Genomic DNA, 25,192 nt, shown 5'->3' on the forward strand with positions numbered 1-25,192 from the left:
AAACACGGCTTGAGAGGGCATTGTTCAGTCTCAGAGGAGGCACATTTTTGCAACAGCCTTTGGGAGTTCAGTGAGGCGCAAACACACATTGGGGGAACTGAGAATGTAACTTGCCAACCTAGAAAACTCCTCTCCACCTATGTAGAAAATAGAGTTTTATTATTGATTGAACATTAAGCCACACTGAGATGCACCTCATAATCTAACGAGGTTGCAAAGAGAAATAAACCTCACTGGGATATTGCCAAGCATATACAATCTATTACATGCATGTTCTCAAGGTAAACAACCTGTCCTTATGTAAGAAGACTTGGCAGCACCATTTGCTAAACATTCTTTCATAGCTCATCCTAAGTTCACTTGGTAATTGGAGTGGCCACCTGGCTTAGTTAATTGCCATTATTTGAAAGAAAAAGAAAACTTTTCCTATCTCTAACACAAATGTGTTGTTACAGTCTGGAAAAAGCCCCTTGGTTAAACTCCAAGGCAAAACTCTCAAGGCAACAAGGAGATAGGAATATTATCTTCCTTGATGTTTACATTCTAAAGACTGGGCTCTGAGGCTCATTTAACATGCAAGAGGCTCATTTAACTTTTTAAGGATTTATGTACATATCAAAGTGAAGAGAAAAAATTTACAAATTCAAGTTTTCTCTAAGGAAATGCTCCAAGAAAAGCTCCCTTTTTTTTTTATCAGGGAAAGTTCAATTTTATTTTTATTCCCCCACCCCTTTAATTGTGATACTAGAGATTTAACGCAGGTGCTTAACCACTGATCCACATCCCTAGCCCTTTTTATTTAACTTGCTTAGGGCCTCGCTTAATTGCTAAGGCTGCCCTTGAACTTGCAATCCTCTTGCCTCGGCGCCCAAGCTGCTGAGATTACAGGCACGTGCCACCATCCCTGCTCTTTCTTATTTTTTAAAAATCTTTTTTATTGATTTTTTATATATATGACAGAGGAATGCATTACAATTCATATTACACATGAGAGCACATTTTCCCCCCATATCTCAGGTTGTATAAAAAGGATATTCACACCAATTCCTGTCTTCATACATGTACTTTGGATAATGAAGTTCATCACATTCCACCATCATTTCTAACCCCCTGCCCCCCACTTTTCCTCCCACCCCTCTGCTCTATCTAGAGTTCATCTATTTCTCCCCTTCCCTTTCTTATGAGCAAAATGCATGTTTGATGGAAGAATTCACCATGAAGAGAATCTATGTCAATAATGAGGAAGCCAGGACATTTGGGAGGGTGAGTTGGGGATTCTAGAAAGCCAGGGAGGAGTTAAAAATTCATCATAGGACGGCATTTAAAAAATTGTTCTTTTGTGGGCATTTCATCTTCTGACTAGCAGAGACATGTGGGACCTGGGAGCCTTGTAGGCAGAAATTCTCATCAGCATGGGATTCTTGTTAGGAGGAGAAACCTCTCACTGACTTGGATGCTGCTTTCCCCCCTTTATCATCTATTGTGGGCAAATAGGAACCAGAAGGTCCTCCCAATCTGTGGTGCTGAGGATGAAGAGGGTGTAACTGGATAGTGGAGTTAAAAAAAAAACACACTTTTTTTTGCCTTATAGTCAATAATTGTTGCTTACCTGTGGTATGGAGCTCTCTGGGCCTAGGACTGAGAGCTTCTTTAGGTGAATATGGAATGAATGGAAGGACAGTCTCCAAGGGAAGTCCTCCCTAGAAGGGGGTATTGGGATATTCTTCCATGAGACTAGGCTCAACTTTCCCTTTCTTGGAGGGAGTTTGGGATCAAATATGTTGCTACTTTGGGCATGGCACACATGCCAGAAGAGAAGGGAATTAATTGGGCATCATTCAGGCAGATCGCTGGTCTGTAAGGAAACGGGGTGTTGTCCCGTGAGGGTAGAAATGACACCTTCACTAAAAGGACTGAATAAATTTAAGAGCGAGACAGACCAAGAGTGTGAACTAACTCAGGTTGCTTCAGAGAGATTGCCATTGCACTGTCTTTATTTATAGCCTAATCCTGACTTACTGAGAGGGTCTAGGCATTCAATGAGAGCTGAGTTACCCGGAAGTTCCCATTGACACTTTTAAAATGTATTTTCTGTAGCCTTATACTCTGCAAATATAGGACTGGTGAATGAAATCAAATTGTTATAATTTTCCATCACACAGATTTACATTAATTTAGTCTGGTGACTAAAGAAAATTCATTATAGAATGGCATTTAAAAAATGCTTACAAGCACCTCTGCTTAACCTTAAGAGAAAATAAAAGGAACCATTTATTTGGCAGGCAAAGAACCTTGCCTCAGAGAGGTACTACATTGGGCATTTCCTCCTTTACCAAATATTCACATTGATCAGAAACTTTTTATTTACTTATTTTGGTACCAGAGATTAAACCCAGGGTCACCTAACCCCTGAGCCACAACCCTTGCCCCCCTTTTTATGTTTTATTTAGAGATACGGTGTTGCAGAGTTGCTTAGGTCCTCGCTATATTGCTAAAGCTGGCTTTGAACTCACGTCCTCCTGCCTCATCGTCCGCCACCGAGCCCAGCTTGAGACAGATCTGAGACCCTCAAATATTCTTTGAAACTTTGCCCCAGAAAATAAAACTTTAAAAATGTTTTGGAATTAATCTCATATGCTGCATACAGTACTCCCACAAAAGAGAAATTCCTCATTTCTGGAGCTCTGATCTCTGGCGCTTAGAATTTAGTTTCTTGCAATATTGGGGATTGAAACCAGCAGGACTCTATTTCTGAGCTACAGTCCCAGCCCTTTTTATTTTGAGGCGGGGTCTCACTAAGTTGCTAAGGCTGGCCTCAAAACTTGCGAGATCCTTCTGCTCTTGCCTCCTGACTCGCTGGGCCTCAGAATTTCTCTAAAACTTGTTCCCTGATCCACGTTAAGGAAAACTTTCCCAAACGCTAAATCAAACCAGATCCGGCAGGATGTCAAGCGGTAAAGCCACGCCTTTATCAAAGCGAGAGGCTAAGTCTGCGCGCGGAAAGATCCTTGGCTTCCTTCCACCTCGGGAAGCTTTTCTCGGTTCTAATGGGAAAAGGATAACGCCGCCCATAGCTCTGTATTACGACAGCAATTACGCACGCGCAAAGGCTGACAGGGAGAGGCGGAGCGCAGAGGCGCGGGGGCGGGGAGAGGGAAGCCCAACCCTCCCATTCGCCGTGGCTTTAACTCCTTGCTGTCTCTCTGCCGAACTTCCTTTACTTCCCCTCTGACCTCGGAAAAAAGGGGGTGGAGCCTTAAGGGGCGGAAGTCGCGGTGTATTGTGGGTTCGCCTTAAGCAGTGGAGTTCATCCTGAATGAAAGTGACGTGCCGCCGCTGACGTTACCCGGTAGAAGCGGGCGGCATACGGGTTCCGGCCAGGATTCGGGTGCCTTGAACCTCCGGTGCGAACCTGACAGCGAGGAGACGGCGGCTGAGGCACAGGGGGCGTTGACGAAGGGGCGCGGCTTTGAGCGGCTCCACGACATGGCACACAACAAGATACCACCGCGGTGGCTGAACTGTCCGCGGCGCGGTCAGCCAGTGGCAGGTAACCTGGGAGCGGGTGTTCGAATCCCCACTTCCCAAAAGCCAGGGGTGGGCTTACTGAAGAACAAAGCTTTTGGTAGTGGTTCCGAGCCCGTTAGCGGTATTTCAAGACCGAGGAGTGCTTGATCGGGTGAAGCTTAGAGGATGAGAGGCAACGCGGACGGGAGGGAGATGGTCCGTGGATGGGGGCCACTTGTCACTCTTCCTGTAAGGCTAAGTATTGCGAACGGGTAGGTAAACAGGAGGCCCCTGTAGCAATAACTGAGGACCCAGGAATACAGAGGGCAGTACTTTAAAGCTTAGTCAGATGTTTGAGAAGGTTTAGGGGTTCAGTCTTCCCCTCGGAAGGAGAGGAGGCAAAGGAGAGATGAACGTGGGTCTTAAGATGAAGGGAAAGCCAAGAAGGAGAGAGGCGATTAGCAGTGCAATGGGTCCACATCAAGACTGGGAATCGGAAAGTTTTTTTTTTTTTTAATGACTGTTGTTGTGGACTTTTTATCTTTAAAGAGTTTAGCATGCAAACTTCAGAGTGTACAGTTTGATAGATTTTGGCTACACACATACACACCCCTTATCCTATCACCTTGCTAAACCAGAACTCCTGAGATAGAGTTCACTGAAATAAAAGGGTTTATTAAGCCATATAGATGCTAGTCCAAAACAAAACAAAACAACAACAAAAAACTACAGCCTCTGAACAAGGCTCCACAATTCCCAGTAGCAATACTAGTGAGCAGCTGGAACGATGTCGGTGTAACTTAGGAACCAAGAGGCGTTTTTATAATAAAAAATGAGGAAGGAATACATGAATTATTCAAATGGAATTTATATTGGCTGTAGGTAAGCCCGACTTGATAATGAAAGCAGGGTTAAATTTTAGGTTAGGAGGACGGTCCATAAGGAGTATTCCTTACTTTTGGATTAGTTGAGGTAAACAATTTTAAAATTATTTTGTTAACAGTTTCAACAACTTGGAGTTTGGGTCAAGATTTCAACGGTACATTTAGAAAGGTGAACAGTTTTTGTTATTGTGTTTTGGGCTGCAGTGGTTAACTGATTAATTTCCTTAATCTCTTTCTCCATTTTTTTTTTTTTTTTTTGGTACTGGGAATTGAACTCAGGGGTGCTTAACCACTGAGCTACATCCCCAGGCCCTTTTTTTTTTTTTTTAAATATTTTATTTAGAGACAGGGTCTCACTGAGTTACTAGTGTCTTGATAAGTTGCTGAGGCTGGCTTTGAACTTGCCATCCTCCTAGCTCCGCCTCCTGAATTGCTGGAATTACAGGCATGCAGCACCACGCTCAGCTTCTTCCTCTGTCTTCAGTCCCTTATAATTAAATTTAGGACCCCTGGAATTTTTCTCTTATCATCCCTCTAAGTATCCTACTGCCCATTTGTAATTTCTATCTTCTCATTGATCTGTTTTTTGTTACTATAGATTAGTTTGCATTTTCTAGAATTTTTAAATAAATAGTAACACATGTATTTGTTTTGGAGGTGTGTTTGCCATTTTTCCCCCTCTTCAGTACTGGGGATTGAATCCAGGGCTTCACACAAACTAGGCAAGGGGTGTACTGCTGAGCTACATCCCCAGCCTTTTTATTTTTTGAGACATTTTGGCTATTTGCCCATGCTGGTCTTGAACTTTTTTTTTTTTTTTTAATATTTTTTTAGTTGTAGACAGACATAATACCTTTATTTTATTTATTTGTTTTTATGTGGTGCTGAGGATCTAATCCAGTGCCTCAGAGATGTTAGGCAAATGCTCTACCATCTGAGCTACAACCTCAGCCCTGTTCTTCAACTTTTGGTCCTCCTGCCTCAATATCCTGAGTAACTGGGATTATAGGCGTGTGCTGTTGTGCCAGGCTGTCTGGCTTCTTTTAGTCCACATAATTATTTTGAGACTCATCTAGATTTTTGCATGTGGTAGTTCATTCCTCTTTATTGCCAAGTAGTATTCCCATTGTTATAAGTACACCATAATGTGTTTATCCATTCATCTGTTGACAGTCATTTTGGTTGTTGCCAGCTTTTGTTACTATACATAAATCTTGATATGAATATTTGTGTACAATTCTTTGTATGGATGGATATGTGCTTTCATTTGTGTAAATCTGTAAGGAATGATTGAATTATAAAGTATGTGTATGTTTGTTTTAAAGAAACTGCCAACCTCTTTTCCAAAGTGGTGACTATTTTTTAAAATATATATTTTTTTAAATTTATTTTTTATTCTAATTTGTTATACATGACAGCAAAGTGGTAACTTTTTATAGTCCCACTGTCAGTGTGTGAGAATGGCATTTGTTCTATATCCTCTGCAACGCTTGTTATGGTTAGTCTTTGATTTCAGCCATTGTAGTAGATGTGTAGTAGTATTGTAGTTCAGTAGTGAGTGTCTTTTCATTTACTTCTTGGTCATTCATGTATTTTTTGTAAAGTTGTCTGAAAACGTTTTGCTAAGTTGTTAGGGTCTCACTAATTTGCTTAGGGCCTTGCTAAATTGCTGAGGCTGGCTTTGAACTTGCTATTCTCCTGCCTCAGCCTCCCCAGCCACCGGGATTAGAGGTGTACATCACTATGCCTGGCTCTTCTTTGCTGATTTTTAAATCGAATTTGTCTTATTGGGGTGTTAAAATTCCTTATATTGTAAATACAAGTCCTTTGTTGAATACATGCTTTTGCAAATATTTTTTCCAGTCTGTAGTTTGCCTTTTCATTCTTTTAATAGTTTCATTTGAAGAGTAAAAGTTCATATTTTAACTAACTTGCTTTTTCTAGAAGGTAGTTTTAAAACAAAAATTAAAGGATTTTATAGTAAGCCACGAATACTTACTAATTATGTAGTTATTTACATATGTTTGTCTAATTACTTATATATTTTTTCGCAGTGCTGGGGATTGTACTAGAGCCTTGCACATGCAAGGCAAATTCTCTACCACTGAGCTACATTCCCAGTCCCATCTAATTATTTAAAATTATTCAAAGAGGATATTCTGTAGTTACTTTTTGCTCAAACTTTCTGATTCTTTCAGTTTGTTAGCTTTCCTTCACATTTTATATGAAATCCTCAGTAAAGATAAACAATGGACAAAAGTGATATTGAAAGAGAATATAAACAAGTCAATGTGAGAATCTTTAAGAAACATGAAATGATTTTTTTAATGTTCTAACCATTCTTACGTGCATTTTCAATTGTGATGAAAACAGTTCTGCTTGATAAACATTGTATTTTCTTCAAGCAAATTGATCACTTTGTCATTCTTTACATTTTTCTTCGTAGGCCCACTTTCCAGTTATTTTCACCTTATTTCTTGCAGTCTCTAACAGTACATAATCCTTTCTTTCTAAATGTATTTTTAGTATGGAATTATGAAATAAACTTTAACTTGAGATCTGGCTTTCTCACCTTGTGCAGGTTTCCTGGATCCCTTATTTACAGTTATCTGCTGCACTCTCCTTATAAGGAGTCCATTGAGGACAAAAGATAGTGTACAAATAGCAGTTGTTCTTTACCCCAGCATACCTAGCCTGGACCTGGGCAGCTGGCGCCAGAGTCAAGGGGCCAGAAGATAGGGGCCCCTCGGCCAGCGAGGTGCTGAGCTGAGCTGGGCCGGGGGAACCTGGCTCCTCGCCATCCCTGGAGGGCAAGTGACAGCCAGGGCAGGTGTGGACCTGCAGCCCAGGGCTCCCAGGCTTGCACCCTGTAGGGGGACAGTGCTTCCCTTCATCCAGCTGCCCACCCTGGCTGGGCCCCCGGCTCTACTTTATAGGAATGTAAATGTCTCTATGTGGAGGGAAAGTGGAGGGAGTGAGGAAAGAGGATTCTGGTTAGACTGTGGGCTATCTTGGACCGAATATGAAAGCTAAATTAGGCATTATTATGGAAAAGTAAGTTATTACACTTAAGTGAATTGGAGGTGAGGAAGGTAGGGGTATGTGTATTCTTTTTTTTTTTTTTTTTTTTTTTTTTGTGGTGCTGGGGATCTAACCCAGGGCCTTGTGCATGTGAGGCAAGCACTCTACTGACTGATCTATATCCCCAATCTTGTGTATTCATTTTCAAAAAAACAATTTGTGAAAAGAGTTAGAAATGAAGTTGGAGGATGATAAAAGAGAGTTTAGGGCTTATTTAATTGCTGGTGGGAATGAACCAACAAATGTCCAAGATGCTGAAGATGTTTTGGGTGAGGGGAGAAAGGAAGAGCTGATTAATGGTCCTTGAATAGCAAGATGGAAGAGAATCTACAGCAGAAGGGAGGGGAATGGTTTTTAATTGGAAGAGGAAAAGGATGGGGTCATATACAGACAGGTTTCTAGATTAACTGCAAAGGTGAAGTAAAATTCTGCCTGATAGTAGAGAGCCATTGTTGAATAGCAGTTATATGCATGGATTTTAGTTCCAAATCTTGGTTTTAGTCACTGTTTTGTTATACTAAAAGCAGGCATTGTGGTGTCTCACCTGATTTCCTTAGCTCTTGTGAAGGTAGTTTGGTGCATTAATCTGTTCAGTTTTGGAGAACATCAGTAGAGGATCTTACTCAGCACATCTTGCTCTATCTCTGAATCATTGTTCTACCACTTATTAATAGTGTGGCACCTGGCAGTTTAAATTGTCTTTTTGACCTTATTTCTCTTATCTAAAATGGGGCTACTATTTGTACTTACTGTTAGAAGTAAATAAATCATGTAAAAATGTATTAAACAGCATTGACATGTGGCAAACATTACATAAAGTCTTTTTTACTGTGGCTTCTGTTTCTTTTTAGTGAGGTATATAGTTATTGCTTTAAAAGAAGTAGGGAAGTATTCATGATGGCCTAAAAGAAAATAAAAAACAACAACAACCTAGGAATAAATCTAACCAAGGAGGTGAAAGATCTCTGCATTGAGGTACTGAAGAAAGAAATTAAAGAAAAAATTAGAAGATGGAAAGATCTACCATGTTCATGGATAGGCAGAATTAATGTTAAAATGGCCATACTGCCAAAAGCAATACATAGATTTAATGCAATCCCTGTCAAACTACCAATGATGTTCTTCACGAAATTAGCAAAAAAGCAATCCTAAAATTCATATGGAACAATAAAAGATCCAGAATAGATGGAGCAATTCTAAGCTATAAAAGTGATACTGGAGGCATCAAAATACCCGACTTCAAATTATACTGCAGAGCTTTAGTAGCAGAAACTACATGGTACTAGCATAAAAACATACACATAGACCAATGAAACAAAATAGATTGCAGTGAGGGTAGGTGTGATGCTTGACAAAGGTACCAAAAAACATTTTGGAGAAAAGATAAATGGTGTTGGGAAATCTGATTAGCTACATATAGAAGAATGAAACTGGATCAATATCTTTCACCATGCACAAAAGTCAATTCAAAATGGGTCAAAGACTTATGAATTAGACCAGAAACTTGGCAACTGCTAGAGGAAAATGAAGGGTAAACACTCTAGCATATTATAGATGCAGGCAACAATTTCCTCAAGTAAGACCCCTAAAGCTCAGGAAACAATACCAAGGATTCACAAATGGGATGGCATCATTAAAAAATTCTGTACAGCAAAGGAAACAATTGAAAATGTGAAGGAAGAATCTACAGAATGGGAGGAAATCTTTGCTAGCTACGCTTCTGACAGAGGATTAATATACAAACTATATAATGTAATTCTAAAAACTTACCCAAAACCCAAATAACTCAATAAATGGGCGAATCACTAGACAGACTCTTAAAAGAGTCTGGTGTGGTGGGGCATGCCTGTAATCTCAGCAGTTTAAGAGGCTGAGGCACAAAGAATTGAAGTTCTAAGCCTGCTTCAGCAACTTAATGAGACCCTGTCTCAAAATTAAAAAAAAAAAAGACTCTGTTTCAGTGGTTAAGTGCCACTGGGTTCACTCACTGGTACAAACAGAAACAAAACAACACAACAACAAAAAAAAACCTCCATAAAATATGGCCAACAAATATGAAAAATGTTGAACATTACTAGTAGTTAGGGAAATGCAAGTCAAAACTGCACAGAGATTTCATCTCTAGTTAGAATGGAAAAGCCATCAAGAATACAAATGATAATAAATGCTGGAGAGGATGTGGTGGGAAAAAAGTACACTTTTACATTCTTGGTGGGATTGTAAATTAGTAGAGCCACTATGGAAATCAGTTTGGAGGTCTTCAATCCTAGGACTACAAATGCCCCAGCATGTTTTCCAATCCCCCCAAAAGAACTTAGAGGACTGAACAGAGAGGTTTTGTTTTATTTTGTTTTTGGGTACCAGGAATTGGACTCAGGGGCACTTAACCACTGAGCCACATCCCTAGCCCTTTTTGTTGTTTTGAGACAGGGTCTCACTAAATTTTTTAGGGCCTCTCTAAGTTGTTGAAGCAGGCCTGGAACTTGGCAATCCTTTTGCCTCAGCCTTCCTAGCTACTGGGATTACAATCATGGGCTTCCATGCCCAGCAATGGAGAGGTTTTGAACATTTTATTATTTATTCCTTGGTTGTGGAGGGTCACGCTGTACCATTGCCTGCAAGTAGGGGGAATATATAGGATAGGTTGCATTCCCATTACGTAGGTGGATTTCTTCAGATGTTGTGGCCACACCTTTATTTTAAACCAGGGTCTCTCTCTTCAGATCCTCTCTTACCCCTTGGTGATAAGGGAAGTGGCTCCTCTTCATTTCCCTCCTTACCCCATTCTTAGAATCCTTATTTTACTGCAAGCTTTCCTAGACACAGATTAGTGTTTAACCTAGCAGGATGTTCCTCAAAAGACTAGAAATAGAACCACCATGTGACCTAGCTGTACCACTCTTATTTATGCTAAAAATTAAAGTTGTCATACTGTAATGACATATGCATACCCATATTTATACCATCACAATCACAATAACTAAATTATAGAACCAGCCTAGATGTCCATCAATGGATAAAGAAAATGTGTTATATATACACAAAATGGAGTTTTATTCAGCCATAAAGAAGAATGAAACTATATCATTTTCAGGAAAATGGATCTAACTTGAGAGCGTTATGTTAAGTGAAATCAGCCAAACTCAGAAAGTCAAGGTTCGCGTGTTTTCTCTCATATGTTGACCAAATTATGTTGTTATATGTGTGTACAAATATTTAACAACAAATTCTACTATTATATATAAATATATTGTACCAGTAAAACTATTTAAAAAAAACAAGGTGGGGAAGCTTGCTATATTATTAAGGAAGAAAAGGTATGATACAGTTATTTAACCTTGTAGTTAGTATGTGGTGGGATTGCATTTTGGATTGGTTATTATGATTTATAGTATCACTCATCATTTGTGCTGAGATTTCTCTAGAAAGTCTCAGCTGTGAGGTGTAGGCACACAGAAGTCAGTGATGGAGTTCATTGACTGAGTCATGGGGGCAGAGTAAGGAGTTAAGGGTATTTACAGGGAACTGAAAATATCAGGTATGGACTCATACATGGGATAAGAAGAAAAGTGAAGTCTAAAGGAGCTGGTGGAAATAGCATTAAACCTGTGAAGCAATAATGAAAAGGAAATAAGGTCTAAGTGGATGAATTTTTTTACATATTATTTATTAGTCTATCATTAATGGCGTATCTATTCCTAATCAAATTTAAATGATATGACGGCAGGCAATTTTCTGTTTTTCTTTTCACTAATGTATTTTACACACCTGGAACAAATCCTGTTACATAAAGGATACTTTTTTTTTTTTTTAAAGAGAAAGAGAGAATTTTAATATTTATTTTTTAGTTTTCGGCCGACACAATATCTTCGTTTGTAATGTGGTGCTGAGGATCGAACCCGGGCCGCATGCATGCTAGGCGATCGTGCTGCCGCTTGAGCCACATCCCCAGCCCCCTAGAGGGTACTTATTGACTGTCTGTTAATGCCTGTAATCCCAGCAGCTTGGGAAGCTGAGGCAGGAGAATTGCAAGTTCAAAGCCAGATTCAGCAATGGCAAGGTGCTAAGCAATTCAATGAGACACTGTCTATAAATAAAATACAAAGGATGGGCATGTGGCTCAGTGGTTGAATGCCCAAATTCAATCCCTGGTACCCCCCCCCCCCCCACCAAAACAAAGCAAAACCAAAAAACTAAAGCAAAACAAAAAATCAAATGATGTATAATTGTCTAGGTGAGATGACAGTGGAGTTGATGAGAAATGGTCACATTCTTGAAGTTGATCTGACAGATTTGCTGATGTATGGTTGGGGGTATGAGAGCACAGGAGTAGAGGATAACGCACAAAGTTTTGTCTTGTTATTAAAAGAATGATTGTACTATTGCTGAGATGGGGAAGACCATGAGAAAGAATAGGTTTTAGAATTTGAGTATTGAGAAATTATATTTGGATATCAAATCTGAAATGTTTGCTAAACTGACTAAATCAGATGGGCAGTTTGATATCTGAGTCTAGAATCAAGGGAGAGGTTTTGAGTGGAGATATAAATTTGTAATTCATCAGCACATTGATGGCTTTTAAAGCCATGAGACTAAGGCTGGGGGAATATAGCTCAGTTTAGAGCATTTGCCTATCATGCAAGAGGCCCTGGGTTCAGTCCTTAGGGCTGCCAAAACAAACAACAAACATACAAGCAAACAAACAAAACAACTCAAAAACCTCATGAGACTGGGTTAGACACCAAAGAATAGAAAGGTCAAGGACTAAGCCTGAGACAGAAAGCATAGAGGGGTTAGGGGTGGATATTGGACAGAGTGGCACGAGCTTGTAATCCCAGCAATTTGGGAGTCTGAGGTAGGAGGATCACAAGTTCCAGGCTAACTTCAGCAATTTAGCAAGGCCTTCAGCAATTTAATGAGACCCTTGTCTCAGAATAAAAAAATAAAAAGGGTTGTTGCTCAGTGGAAGAGCACCGCCAGTACCACAACAAACAAAGAAACCAGAGGGAGATGTCAAGAAGATAAGGAGGAGCCAATAGAAGAGGCTGAGAAGGCAGGGCCATAGAGGTAAAAGGAAAATGAGGAAGACATATTCCCCTGGAATCTGAAGAAAGTGATTCAAGAACTCTTTAATCAAAAACTGATCAGTTGTTTTATATTGCTTAAAGCTTAAGTAGAGTGAGAACTGAGACTTGACCATTGGATTTAGCAATGTAGAGGTTTTTAAATGGTTTTGTAGAAAAGAAAATTAAAAAAAATCTTTTCATGAAATTTAGGTTTAAAGCTTCTGGATAGATGTTAAGATTTCACTTAGATATTATTTTTTTTTTGATGGACCTTGATTTATATAATTTATTTATATGTGGTGCCGAGAATTGATCCCAGTGCACATGCTAGACGAGTGCTCTACCACTGAGCCACAACCTCAGCCCCTCACTTAGATATTATTTTTGGGTATTCTTTTTATTTTATTTTTTTTAAAATATTTTTATTAGTTATAGATGGACACAATGCCTTTATTTTATTTATTTTTTATGTGGTGTTGAGAATCAAACCCAGTGCCTCACACATGCTAGGCAAGTGCTCTACCACTGAGCCACAACCTGGGTATTCTTTTTATTGAATTTTTGTTTGAAAATATAAGTCAGTTAAATAGGATATATATATCCTACAAGGTGACTTCTATGCTTGTACTATGATAATGAAGAAAATAAAGGTCAATCTTTTTGCTGAGGTTATACTCACTTATAGTTCTTTGGAGAGCAATATTTGTTACCAACCTCTTACCACAATAGCATATCCTAGCATGATCTTTATCCTGAGATATAGGATAAAGTCCATAAGATAAAGAAACTTTCAGCCTCATATTAAGAGTCATGTGGTCAGGGAATTTAAAGAATTGATTTAATTTACTTCATCCTCAAATTTTCTAGTCTCATGTCTATTAAGAGTGGGTTTCCCCTACTCCTCACTGTAGTGCTAGAGATCAAACCCAGGACTTCATGCATGCTAGGCAAGAACTCTACCACTTAAGCAACATCCTGTCTTTGTAATGATGGTGGTTTAGCACGGAAGAGTATGGAAATTTGATTCACTGTTGATTTTTCTTTTGCTCTTGCATAACTCTCAATTTCTAGAATTAATTTTTTCCTCAAAAATTCAAGGCAGCACTTTTTTAAAAGTATCATTTAGATTGAGAGTATTCATGAATAATTGTATTTACAGATTACTTTTCCATTTACCATGGTTTAAGAAGATGATTTGAGAATTCCTAATTATAGGGGTTTAGTCTGAAACATTATCATTAATGAAAGTTTTTACCCATCTTAATGTTGTTTAGGAAGATTTTTACCTCTGAAGACAATGTTGGGACCAAGATATGATAGTCAAGTTGCTGAAGAAAATCGATTCCATCCCAGTATGCTCTCAAATTATCTAAAGAGCCTAAAGGTAAGAAGCAAAACTTATTTTGCTACTGAATTAATATATTTTATCCCTCTTTTGTTCTTTAGGTGGCTTTTTAAAAGCAAACGTTTTATTTTGAGGTGATCAATAGAGGAAGTTGCAAAAATTATGTATAGAAGTTCTGTGACTCCTCTTCCAGTTTCTCCTAATGGTGACATATAATGGTAGTATAATATCAAAAACAGGAAATTGACATTGGTACAGTATTATTTCCAGATTTCATTTAGTTTTTATATACATTCATATGTTTGTATGTGTACATGTGTATTATTCTATAAAATTTGATTCTCTATGTAAATTCTTGGTGATGGTTACAGAACTATTCCATCTCCACAGAGGAACTCCTTCATGTTACCTTTTTATAAAAGAAAAAAGTATCCTTTTATAGTCACATCCTCATCCTACCCCTATCCAGGTACATTGGCAGCTGCTAATCCATTCTCCATCTCTGTAATTTTGTCACTTTGGGAATATTTCATAAATATTGTATAAAGGTATATATGTAACATTTTTTCACTAGGAATAATCCTATTAAGTTCTGTCCAAGTTGTTGCATGTATTAACAAAAAGTTTGTTCCTTTTCATTGTTGAGTAGTATTAAATTGTATGGATATACCACAGTTTAACTGTTGTCCTCCTGAAGAACATTTGGGTTGTTCCCAGTTGGGGGGATTGTGAATAAAGCTGCTATTGAGCTTTTTGTGTGAACCTAAGTATTAATTTTTCTGGGATAAATGCCTAAAAGTATGATTGCTGGGTCATAGGATAATGCATGTTTAGTTTTTTTTTTTCTTTCTTTTTTTTTTTTTTTTAAATTTTTAGTTGTAATCAGACACAACACCTTGATTTATTTGTATGTGGTGCTGATGATCGAACCCAGGGCCTCGAATGTGCTAGGCGAGCACTCTACCGCTGAGCCACAACCCCAGCCCCGCATGTTTAGTTTTACAAAACAGTACTAAACTGTTTTCCAGAGTGACTGTACCATTTAATGTGTACATCAGGTAGCTTTTTTTTTTTTTTGGGTACTGGGGATTGAACTCAGGGGCACTCAACCACTGAGCCACCTCCCCAACCCCATTTTGTATTTTATTTAGAGACAGGGTCACATTGAATTGCTTATTAGTACCTTGTTGCTGAGGCTGGCTTTGAACTCAAGATCCTCCTGTCTCAGCCTCCTGAGCCGTTGGGATTATAGGCATGTGCCATCTCACCCAGCATAGCTTTTGTTTTTTTAGAGTAAATGAAACTTTTTGTTTTTTCACATTATTCTTTCATAATACCAGTTGCATTAGTTTCTCAGGGCTGCCGTGACAAATTACCACAAACTAGGCAGCTTAAAGCAAAATGTATTTAGTTTATCATAATTCTGGAAGCTAGAAGTTTGAAATTGAGGTGTTAGCAAGGTTGATTCCTTCTGGAGGGTTGGAGGGAGAATTTTTTCCATGCCTATTCTAGCTTCTGGCAGTTATCTGCAGTCCTTGGTATTCCTTGGCTTGTACCTCTATCATTTTAATGTCTGTCTCTGTGATCATATAAGTTCACCTGAATGTCTCTGGGTTCCAATTTCCCACATATGTATATTTTCCATAGATATGTTTTTAGTTGTAGATGAACACAATGCCTTTATTTTATTTACTTATTTTTATGTGGTGCTGAGGCTAGAACCCAGTGCCTCACATGTGCTAGGCAACTGTCTACCACTGAGCTACAGCCCCAGTCCAGATTTCCCCCCTTTTTTTAAATAAGGTATTTGATTAGAGCCTACCCTATGATATCATCTTAACTTGGTAACTGCCAGTTGGTAACTGCCAACACCCAGTTACCCCATTTCCAAGTGGGTCATTCTCATGTACTGGGATTATGACTTCGACCACATCTTTTTATAGGACATGATTCAACCCTTAGCATCGTCTTTGTTACTATTATATTTTATACTCCTGGTAATCTTATTGCTGTATGCTATATTAGTACACTGAATGAATATTAATGTCTAGTATGTGCAATGCCCATATGGGATAGAAAAGTAACCACTTAGATTTTTGAAAACCTGTTATTCATCCCTTTCCTCAGGGTAAATTTGACTCATTTCTTTATATCTTTTATTTTTGATTACTTATATAGTTTCATTTTAATTTTCATTATTAATAATCATTATAAATCTTACCTAACATTTTATGTAGTGTTAATATTTTAATATTTTCTAGGTAGTGTGCTAGGGCCTTGGGCTTACAAGCAGGTAACCTGGGTTTGCTGTTTAAAAGCTTTGTAAGCAAGTTACATGATCTCTTCATACTTCAGTTTCTGCATCTTTTAAAAAAATTGATACATGTAAATTACTGTAGAATAGTAATTGGCATAGAGTAAGAACTTCATTTAAATCTTGTAACAGCTCTCTGAGGTAGACATTTCCTTATGAATTGGTATTATCTATTATGAAAATATGTGTATGTAATATGTGCATATATACACATAAACCATTCAAACATATTAACATAAACCATTATTTGCACAAACTTATCACACACCTATTGATACATATACATATACAGAGGTTTTGTGGGAGTTAAGGTATGTTAACAGTTTGTTTTGTTGGCTAAAATATTCCTGTGTAGTTAAACAGTTCACATTTTCCTGCCTGATTACCACATTTGTTTTTACTTTGAACCTGGTAACTGACAACTTGAGTTCTAAATCTAGCTCACTGAGAAGCTGTATTATGGTATGTAAATCTTTAAGTCTAGCAATATATAGTCTCTGAAGAAAGCAGTAGAGTTAACTATGGCTATGGTGGTACATGCCTGTAGTTTCCCTATGGTGGAGTTTGAGGCAGGAGGATCACTTAAGCCTAGGAGTTCAAAGCCAGCCTGGGCAACATAACAAACAAAACAAAACAAAAAACTCAACAACAACAACAAATATAGTTCATTATTAGAGCTGAGAGTATGCATTTTAGAAGTGTGCATTTTTGTCTATTTTGTTATGTGTGGAATTTAAATGATTTTGCCATTTTTTTTCTCCTGTAACAATGGAGTCTAATCATTATGTAGACTAGTCTTTATTAGGCAAGTCCAATAATTGTTTCTCAATAAAAGCAGAATAAACAAAGAGAAAAGATAATTTAATAAGTGAAGATTATTTCTCTTGTCTTTTTTTTTTTTTTTTTTCCTAGAGTATATGTCTAACAGAATTTAGAAGAGATGTGAATTAACTGTTCTTTTATTTGGGCTCAGTTCAGGCATGCATTTCTTAGATTGTCTTGCTAGGCTGGTTGTGATTATAGTTAAGAAATTTTCATACCACTGGTCCTTGAACACAAGTCAGCTATTTCAGATAGTGCTCAGCAGAAGAATTTATGAATTTTGTTCCAACCCAGAAATAAAAATTTGGTGTAACAAATTTGTTGAGAAGTGAGATTAAATCTCCAATGAGATGCACAAATGAGGCTGTGTGTACTGTTATTGGTTATTTAAGGGATTTACAAGGGAATTTTAACTATATATACTTTATTACTATATACGGTTGTTTTAGAATTTAACTGCCTAAGATGTGATTCTACTCTGATTTTTAAACAGATAATATGTTCACTTGTTTCAAAACCCAAGTTTAAAAAGTTGAGATTGTGAAATCTCCCCTCTTTTGCTCTCTGTCTAGTCTCTCACTACAACTTCCATAGGTCCTAAGTTTTTAATGTATTCTTTCCTTATGCATATTTAAGCAACAGGAATAGAGATTATTATTTTTTCCGCTTTAGACTCAAAGTAGCATACCGTATGTGTTGTTCTGAATCTTGCTTTTTTTGTTTTTGTTATAGGGACTTGCTGTGTTGCCTAGGTTGGTCTTGAATTGTGAGCTCAAGTGACCCTTGTCCTCAACTTTTTTAGTAGCTGGGACTAAAGTTGTATGCAACTATGCCTGAGTTTTAAACTTAATATATTTGAAAGATCTGCATATATTAATATACAACAAACATCCTTTTAAAAATAGTATTATATTATTCCTCTAAAGTATGTACCATAATTTAATTAGTCCCTTGCTGATTGATTTTCATGAATGGTTCCTTGATGGAGTGTGTTTGTGCTGGCATTTTAAGAGATTTATTGGCACTGGGTCTTTTTTACTATTTTGTGTGTCTTCATTGCCTTTTCTCTCTTCTCTCCTTCTGCTTCACTATAGTCTTCCTGGTCTTCTCCATATTCCTTGGCTTTTGTGTAAATGAGAGACAGTTCTATCATTTTGGGTGAGCTTTTATAGGAAATGCATTTTTTTAAAAATGTATTTTTTAGTTGTAGATGGACACAATATCTTTATTTATTTGTTTATTTTTATGTGGTGCTGGGGATTGAACCCAGTGCCTCATGCGTGCTAGGGAAGTGCTCTACCACTGAGCTACAACCCCAGCCCAGGAAATGTATTTTTGTTGGTATTTGCTAAACTCTGTCTCTCCTGGGTCTGCTTATTTTTTCCTCCTTCTCATAAAGCTTCTGCAGTGCTCTTAATTTTTTTTTGGCAGATCTTAGACATTGTCTTGAATGTGTATATGTGCCTTTTATATTCACTGAAAATGAGGCTTGGGTTTTATTTATTTATTTTTTGTTCTTTTTTTAAACTATTACTTTTTTTTTTTTTTTTTATTAATGATATCCAGGAAGGGAGGAGGGAAATTGTTTTCTTATACTTGCCTGAAAGTCTCTTTTTGTTTAACCTTGCATCTTTTTGAAGAGTATAACTTTAGGATTTATAGTGTATTTTCAGAATATAGATAGAAAGGTTATTAATAGGGGAATGCACAAGCCATAAATATGGTATAAATGACTTGTCTAATATTTTATGTATGGGATATAGTATGGTATATTCAATAGATAGGAACAGAATGATTGGTGGTGGTTTCTTGGAATGCTGGGGTGACGTGTGCCTGGAGCTAGATCTGTGGCATATTTCAGACGAATGCTTTTCCTGCTCCAGTCTCTTGTCTAATAAATCACAGGTGCACAGATAGATGCAGAAAACTATGCCAGTCTTTTTTTTTTTTTTTTTGTACCAGGGATTGAACTCAGGTGCACTCGACCACTGAGCCACATTCCCAGCCCTATTTTGTATTCTATTTAGAGACAAGGTCTCACTGAGTTGCTTAGCACCTCACTTTTTGCTGAGTTTGGCTTTGAACTCACAATCCTTCTGTCTCCGCCTCCCAAGCTGCTGGGATTACAGGTGTGTGCCACCACACCTGGTGCCAGTGTTTTCTTTTTTGGGTAAACTATTGTGGTGTTCAGAGTGGAGTCTGTTTAGCTTATGTTCCTCTACCTTCATTAGTTAGGGGTTAATTTATCTCATTGAGTGCCTGCTATGTTCTGTCTTGAAAAACACTTAGCCAAGTAGTACTATCAGTGTAAATTGTTCAGTGGCAGAGTGAACAAAAAGTCTCCCTCAGTGTGGATGGATGAACTGTAGTACTGCCATTTAATCAACTTGTTTATTTATTTATTTATTTATTTTTGGTACTGGGGATTGAACCTGGGGATGCTTAACCACAGAGCACATCCCCAGCCCTTTTTTATTTTTTATTTTAGTACAGGGTTGCTTTTTTTTTTGAGACAGGTTGCTTAGGGCCTTGCTAAATTGCTTAGGGCCTGGCTAACTAACTTGTTTTGGTTCAGTTACTAGTAAATCTGCTTTTTTGTTTTTAAGGTTAAAATGGGCTTGTTGGTAGACCTGACAAATACTTCAAGATTCTATGACAGAAATGACATAGAAAAAGAAGGAATCAAATATATAAAACTTCAGTGTAAAGGGTAAGTTATGTTTTAAGAGTCTTTAAATTGAAACTTTTCATTGAAATTTGTAAATTGTTCTTTTCTAAAAAAAAAAAAAATGTTTTCCCCCTGTATTATTAGACATGGTGAATGCCCTACGACTGAGAATACTGAGACTTTCATTCGTTTGTGTGAGCGGTTTAATGAAAGAAATCCACCTGAACTTATAGGTAACATTTGGCTTTACCACCATTGAATATTTTATTTTGTATTTGCATTTCTGTTCTTTCTTTGCAAGTTGGTTAATATGGAAGTTGTTTTTCTCTTTTAAATAATCACCAAGTAGTGTTTATTAAAGTAAGAGACTGAGTTTTATAATAAATATATTTTCACAATTTTTGTGATTTCTAAGATAAAGCCCAAATTGTTCCCATTCAGGTATAATGTTAGAAAACCTCTATCTTAAACACTACATTTTGTTTTTTGGTTTACATTTTGTACATTTTGTATTTCTCTGAAGCTTGCTTTTTCATTCAGTATTACATTTCTAAGAGTGATGTAATTTATCTGTAGTAGTATTCAAACATACGAACGTACTACATTATATTCATTCCCCTGTGGATGGACAGTTTCTTGGGCAGAGATTGACTTGAGTGCTGTTCCATGCCAGCCATAGGCTCTTAGAACACATCAATGAAGAAAATGGAAAAAAATTTTCTGTTTTTGTGGAGCTTGAATTCTAGTGTGGGAGATCTAGATAATAAATTAGAAGATAGTACATAATTTCTAAAATTTACTTAACAGTTAATTAAAATGATATTTGAGTTATTTTCAAATTTTTCATTATTATAAAAATGTTGTTAGGAGTCATCTTTCTGAATTTTCAAAGTTTTGTTTTAACTTTAATTTTTTTTTTTTTTTTGCTTTTTCTGGTGTTTATATTATCATATGGTTTAAATTAAGAATCTAATTTAAATTTTTCTACATTACTAATCATTTGTTTTAGCAATTTTTTGAATCATTCTTTCTTTTCCTGATAGCTAGATGACATAAATGAACTTCTTACATGTACTATTTGAAAATTCTTTGAGTCATTTACTTTCTAATTTTTCTTTGGATATATTTGAAAATATTTTTATTGTCAAATATTTTTGACAATATTATTGTCAAATTTTATTGTTTTTTTTTTAAAATTTTAGTTGTAGATGGACACAATACCTTTATTTTATTTATTTATTTATTCCTATGTGGTGATGAGGATTGACCCCAGTGCCTCATATGTGTGAGGCAAGCACTGTGCCACTGAACCACATTCCCAGCCCCTGTTTTGATTTCTTTATTTGATTTTAAGTAGCTTATATTTTTCCTCATTTACAGAATAACTGAAAACCTGTTAGTAAGAAAGTTCAGGACACATGTGACACAAAAACTTTGCAATTTATAACCAGGGGTGTGATTTGTTTTCCTAAACCTGTAGTAATGAATTTAAAGGGGGACAGTTTTTTTTTTTTTGTAAGTACTGGGGATTGAACTCAGGGATGCTTTTTTGAGACAGGGTCTGGCCAGGTGTCTTAGGGCCTTACCAAGTTGCTGGCGCTGATCTAGAAGTTGTGAAACTCCTGCCTCAGCTTCCTGGATTGCTGAGAGTATAGGTGTGTGCCCTCATGCCTGGCAATAAGAATTAACATCTGGAATCAGATGTCATGATTTTACAGTGATTTATAATCCTGGTTTAGGAAAATAAGTCCTCCCTTGTCATAAATTGTGCAGTTGTATTCTCAGAAGGACTGATAGGAAAAATTTTCAAGTTTAGTATTTTACAGGTTATAAAAATCATAAAACCTGCTATAGCATGTACTATTATATATTATTTGTTTTATTTTACTGACAGTGATTCTGTTGATAGTGGTTTGAAGTAGATTTGCTTTGATCCTGCTGAGTTTGGGGGTACAGGGTGTATTGTCAATTATTTACTGAATAGTCTGAAGACAATAATAGAAACTGACCATAGAGTTGGTTGCTGATAACATTCTTTTAAACAAGAGATTAATTAAAGAGTTAAGTTTAAAGACTCTTAGGATCTGAAAGTATTGGCCTGCTTTAATAATGTGGAAGCATACTTGTAACCAATAGTAGACATTGGTGATGTGGCAAAATTCACATACATTTATTTTCAAAGCTGTCCTGGGGCAACCCCCTCACAAGCCAAGGGCTGTGAGTGTCGTGAAGCCAGGTGGGGAACTGTAGTCCTTGTTTCCTGTGCTGTGTGGGGAGAGGAGTGGGCTGTCCACGCCATGCAGGTGGGCATTCATGCCCACCGGGCTCCCCGTGGACACTCTGCCAACAGGTGTAAAGAAGCTTGAAAGTGAGCATGCCGGCCCCAAGTTCACTTCTAGGCGCTCTTTCTGAAGTTGAGAATATGAACAACGGTTTAGGCTCCACCTTTCTTGCATCCTGTCTACACTGGTGCCAATGCTGAAGGCACAGAGAAGGCCGCAGTGGGAAACTGGTAATTAAATTATTAAAAAAAAAAAAAAAAAAAAAAAAAAAAGCTGTCCTGGGTTTAAAAATAGCTATCTCTAAATTGGCTGGTGTAATTGTAATTCTTCCATCAGAGTTGAGAGTTAATTAAATTATCAGTTGATAATAGATGGGGTGGGTGTTGGTTGATTTTATAGTCTTAGTGGAAATTTAAAGTTTTTGAAACATATAAAAGCCTGAAACATTTTCTGATTTTTAAGAAGAACTTTAACTTTGCAGTCCCAAATCTAAAAACCTTGTGGTCAGGTGTTTCTAGTTGTTAGTTCCCCTGGGGCAGTACACCTAATTTTTTAGTTTAAATTTTCAAACACGTAAAACTAGTGAAGATGGTAAAATGAAACCCAAGTAGCCATTATTCAGCTTTAGAAATTATCATTTGACTGATTTTTTTAATCTTTCCTTCCATTTCCTTATTCATTTTTTGAATATTTTAAAGGAAATCATAGATACCATGTCATTTCATTAAAAATGTTTCAGTATGGGTCTTTGTTAAGGACTTTCAGGTTTTATGTAATCACCGTGCAATTATTATACCAGATAGAATAGACATACATTTTTTAATGCCATCTGAAACCTAGTTAATTTTAGATTTCCTTGATTATCTAAAAAATAATATTTTGAAATTATTTTTATGTATTAGCTGGAATTCTTTGATGAAAACATTTCTTTTCAACAACTTGGTTATTCTGAAATGCAGTTTGTACTGAAAAAGCAAGTTAAATATTTGATTCTTTATTTCTTAATTTTTAAATTAATGGATTGATAATACAACAGTCTCCAGTAGTGACCAATTAAATTCATGAATTTTGTATGATTGATGTATTTAAATCAGTTGCGGTGAATATTTATTTGGAGATCCAGATTGCTGCCAGTGGGTGCCCCCTTCATGTTTGTGGTATCTTTTTGATATCACCTTTTCAATCTTTTATGGCTTCTTTAATTTTTTTGGTAAAAAATGTTTTCTAGACCTGGAGTAAATTATTTCTCCAAGGAACTTGGTTGCTTTTAGTGGAAAAGTAGTATTTTTTATCTTAAAAATTTATCAGCCTATTGAGATAGAATGAAAGTTGTATATATTGAGACCAGACTTTATTTAAGAAGATATCACCACCAGCTCTTTACTAGTCACATCTCCCTAATTGATATTTCTGTATCCAACATTTACATTTATATAGCTGTACCTCATTGTTATAGTTTTTGGTTGAAGAATTTTTCTTTCCTTAATTTGATTTTAAGTGGCATATAAATTTATTTCATTTGATTAGCTTACCTAGAAGATAAAGTCAAATTTGATTAAGAAGTTTCCTTGAAGTTGTTAATAGTGAGCTAGTCTTTAGTTTTAAACTATGTCTTATTTGCCACTAGATGGACCCATTCTCATAATGAAATGAAAACTGAAAATTTTTTTTAACATGAAAGATCTATTTAAGGGCTGAGGTTGTAGTTCAGTGGTAGAGTGCTCACCTCGCATGTGGAGGGCCCTGGGTTTGATCCTCAGCACCATATAAAAATAAAAGGTATTATGTCCATCTACAACTAAAAAATATTTTTTAAAAAATGTATTTAAGTTTGTAGTATACTTAGTTCATGGAATTTTTTTTATATTATGTGCACACATTTTTTTCTATAGAGATTTGTTGGTTTTATAATTTCATACTTCTTACTTTTAAAACTCTAGTCCTCTATATTTTGATAGAGAACTGAACATTAGAACTAAAACTGTATTTGCGTAGTAAAGAGTTATTAAATGAGAAATGTATGGTATTTTAAAAAATTGTACACTTTCACACGATTTATTACTTAGTAATTCTTACATTTTTTTATTGTTGGTTGTTCAAAACATTACATAGTTCTTGATATATCATATTTCACATTTTGATTCAAGTGGGTTATGAACTCCCATTTTTACCCCGTATACAGATTGCAGAATCACATTGGTTACACATCCACTGATTTACATGTTGCCATACTAGTGTCTGTTGTATTCTGCTGCCTTTCCTATCTTCTACTATCCCCCCTCCCCTCCCCTCCCCTCTTCTCTCTCTACCCCATCTTAATTCTTACATTATTAAGAATTACTTTTTCTTACATTTTCTACTCAAAATATTTAGTTAAACTTGCTAGAGTGAAAACTGGATACAAAAGCAGTAGTCATTTTTTTGAAACGCATCTAATGTTGCAATACTTGTGGCTTAAGTTGGCTTGAAAATATGAGGTATATTAACATGTTGGGTTAAGATACATGTTGAATTAAAAAATCTGTTTATAGTAACATCTTTGTGTGACTTTTTAATTTTTGGATACAAGGGATTTAACCCAGGGGTGTATAACCACTGAGCCACATCGCCAGCCCCTTTTATTTTTTATTTTGAGATAGCAGGGTCTCTCTAAGTTGTTTAGGGCCTTGCTAATTTGCTAATGTTGGCCTGGAATTTATGGTCTTCCTGCTTCAGCTGGGTTTATAGGCATGTGCCATCATACTTGGCTCTGTGATTTTTTGAGGACATTTTTAAAAAATGTATATGTGAGCAGTATATATGTGAATTCATGACCAATGTGATTCTGCAACCTGTATACTCAGAAAAATGAGATATGATATCCCATCTGATTCAAATGTATGATATGTCAAGGTCATTATACTGTCATGTGTAACTAATTAAAACAAATTAAAAAAAATTAAGGCAACAGAGATAATGGAATTTAATAGAATTTTATGATGATAGATACTTATTTTTAAAGGATCTTTCTGTTCAAAGATGGTTTCCATTTTTCATCTTTTCCCTTCAGAAACTTGAGTTGAATAATTCAATTTTATTGTTAACATTTGTTACTTAACTAGGTCCTTTCCTTAGTCTGTAAACACATCTAAATATCTTGTTCGGTAGCTCCCACCCAGGCCTTTCTTTCTGTTTGCAGTTCCCCATCCCTCAGCAGGGTGTCATATGTGCTGCCTCTCCCACC

At 36.7% G+C, this 25,192-nt stretch overlaps 1 protein-coding gene across 2 annotated transcripts in view; it reads left to right on the forward strand.

Annotated features, from left to right (window-relative positions):
• The first annotated feature begins 3,269 nt into the window (after positions 1 to 3,269).
• The window catches only part of Rngtt (RNA guanylyltransferase and 5'-phosphatase), a 234,044-nt gene continuing 212,121 nt past the window's right edge, over positions 3,270 to 25,192 (forward strand). The window contains exons 1-4 of one of the 2 annotated variants that reach the window (XM_046431641.2): positions 3,270 to 3,550; positions 13,813 to 13,922; positions 19,626 to 19,729; positions 19,832 to 19,920. In XM_046431641.2, the coding sequence (XP_046287597.1) occupies positions 3,487 to 3,550; positions 13,813 to 13,922; positions 19,626 to 19,729; positions 19,832 to 19,920 (367 nt within the window). In that variant the 5' untranslated portion in view covers positions 3,270 to 3,486. The remainder of the gene's footprint in view (positions 3,551 to 13,812; positions 13,923 to 19,625; positions 19,730 to 19,831; positions 19,921 to 25,192) is intronic. The other variant, XM_046431631.2, reaches the window with a different exon arrangement.

Source organism: Marmota monax, unplaced genomic scaffold (assembly GCF_021218885.2).
Source record: "Marmota monax isolate L192 unplaced genomic scaffold, Marmota_monax_Labrador192_F-V1.1 WCK01_AAM20220418_F8-fsc00013, whole genome shotgun sequence".
Classification (NCBI taxonomy): domain Eukaryota; kingdom Metazoa; phylum Chordata; class Mammalia; order Rodentia; family Sciuridae; genus Marmota; species Marmota monax.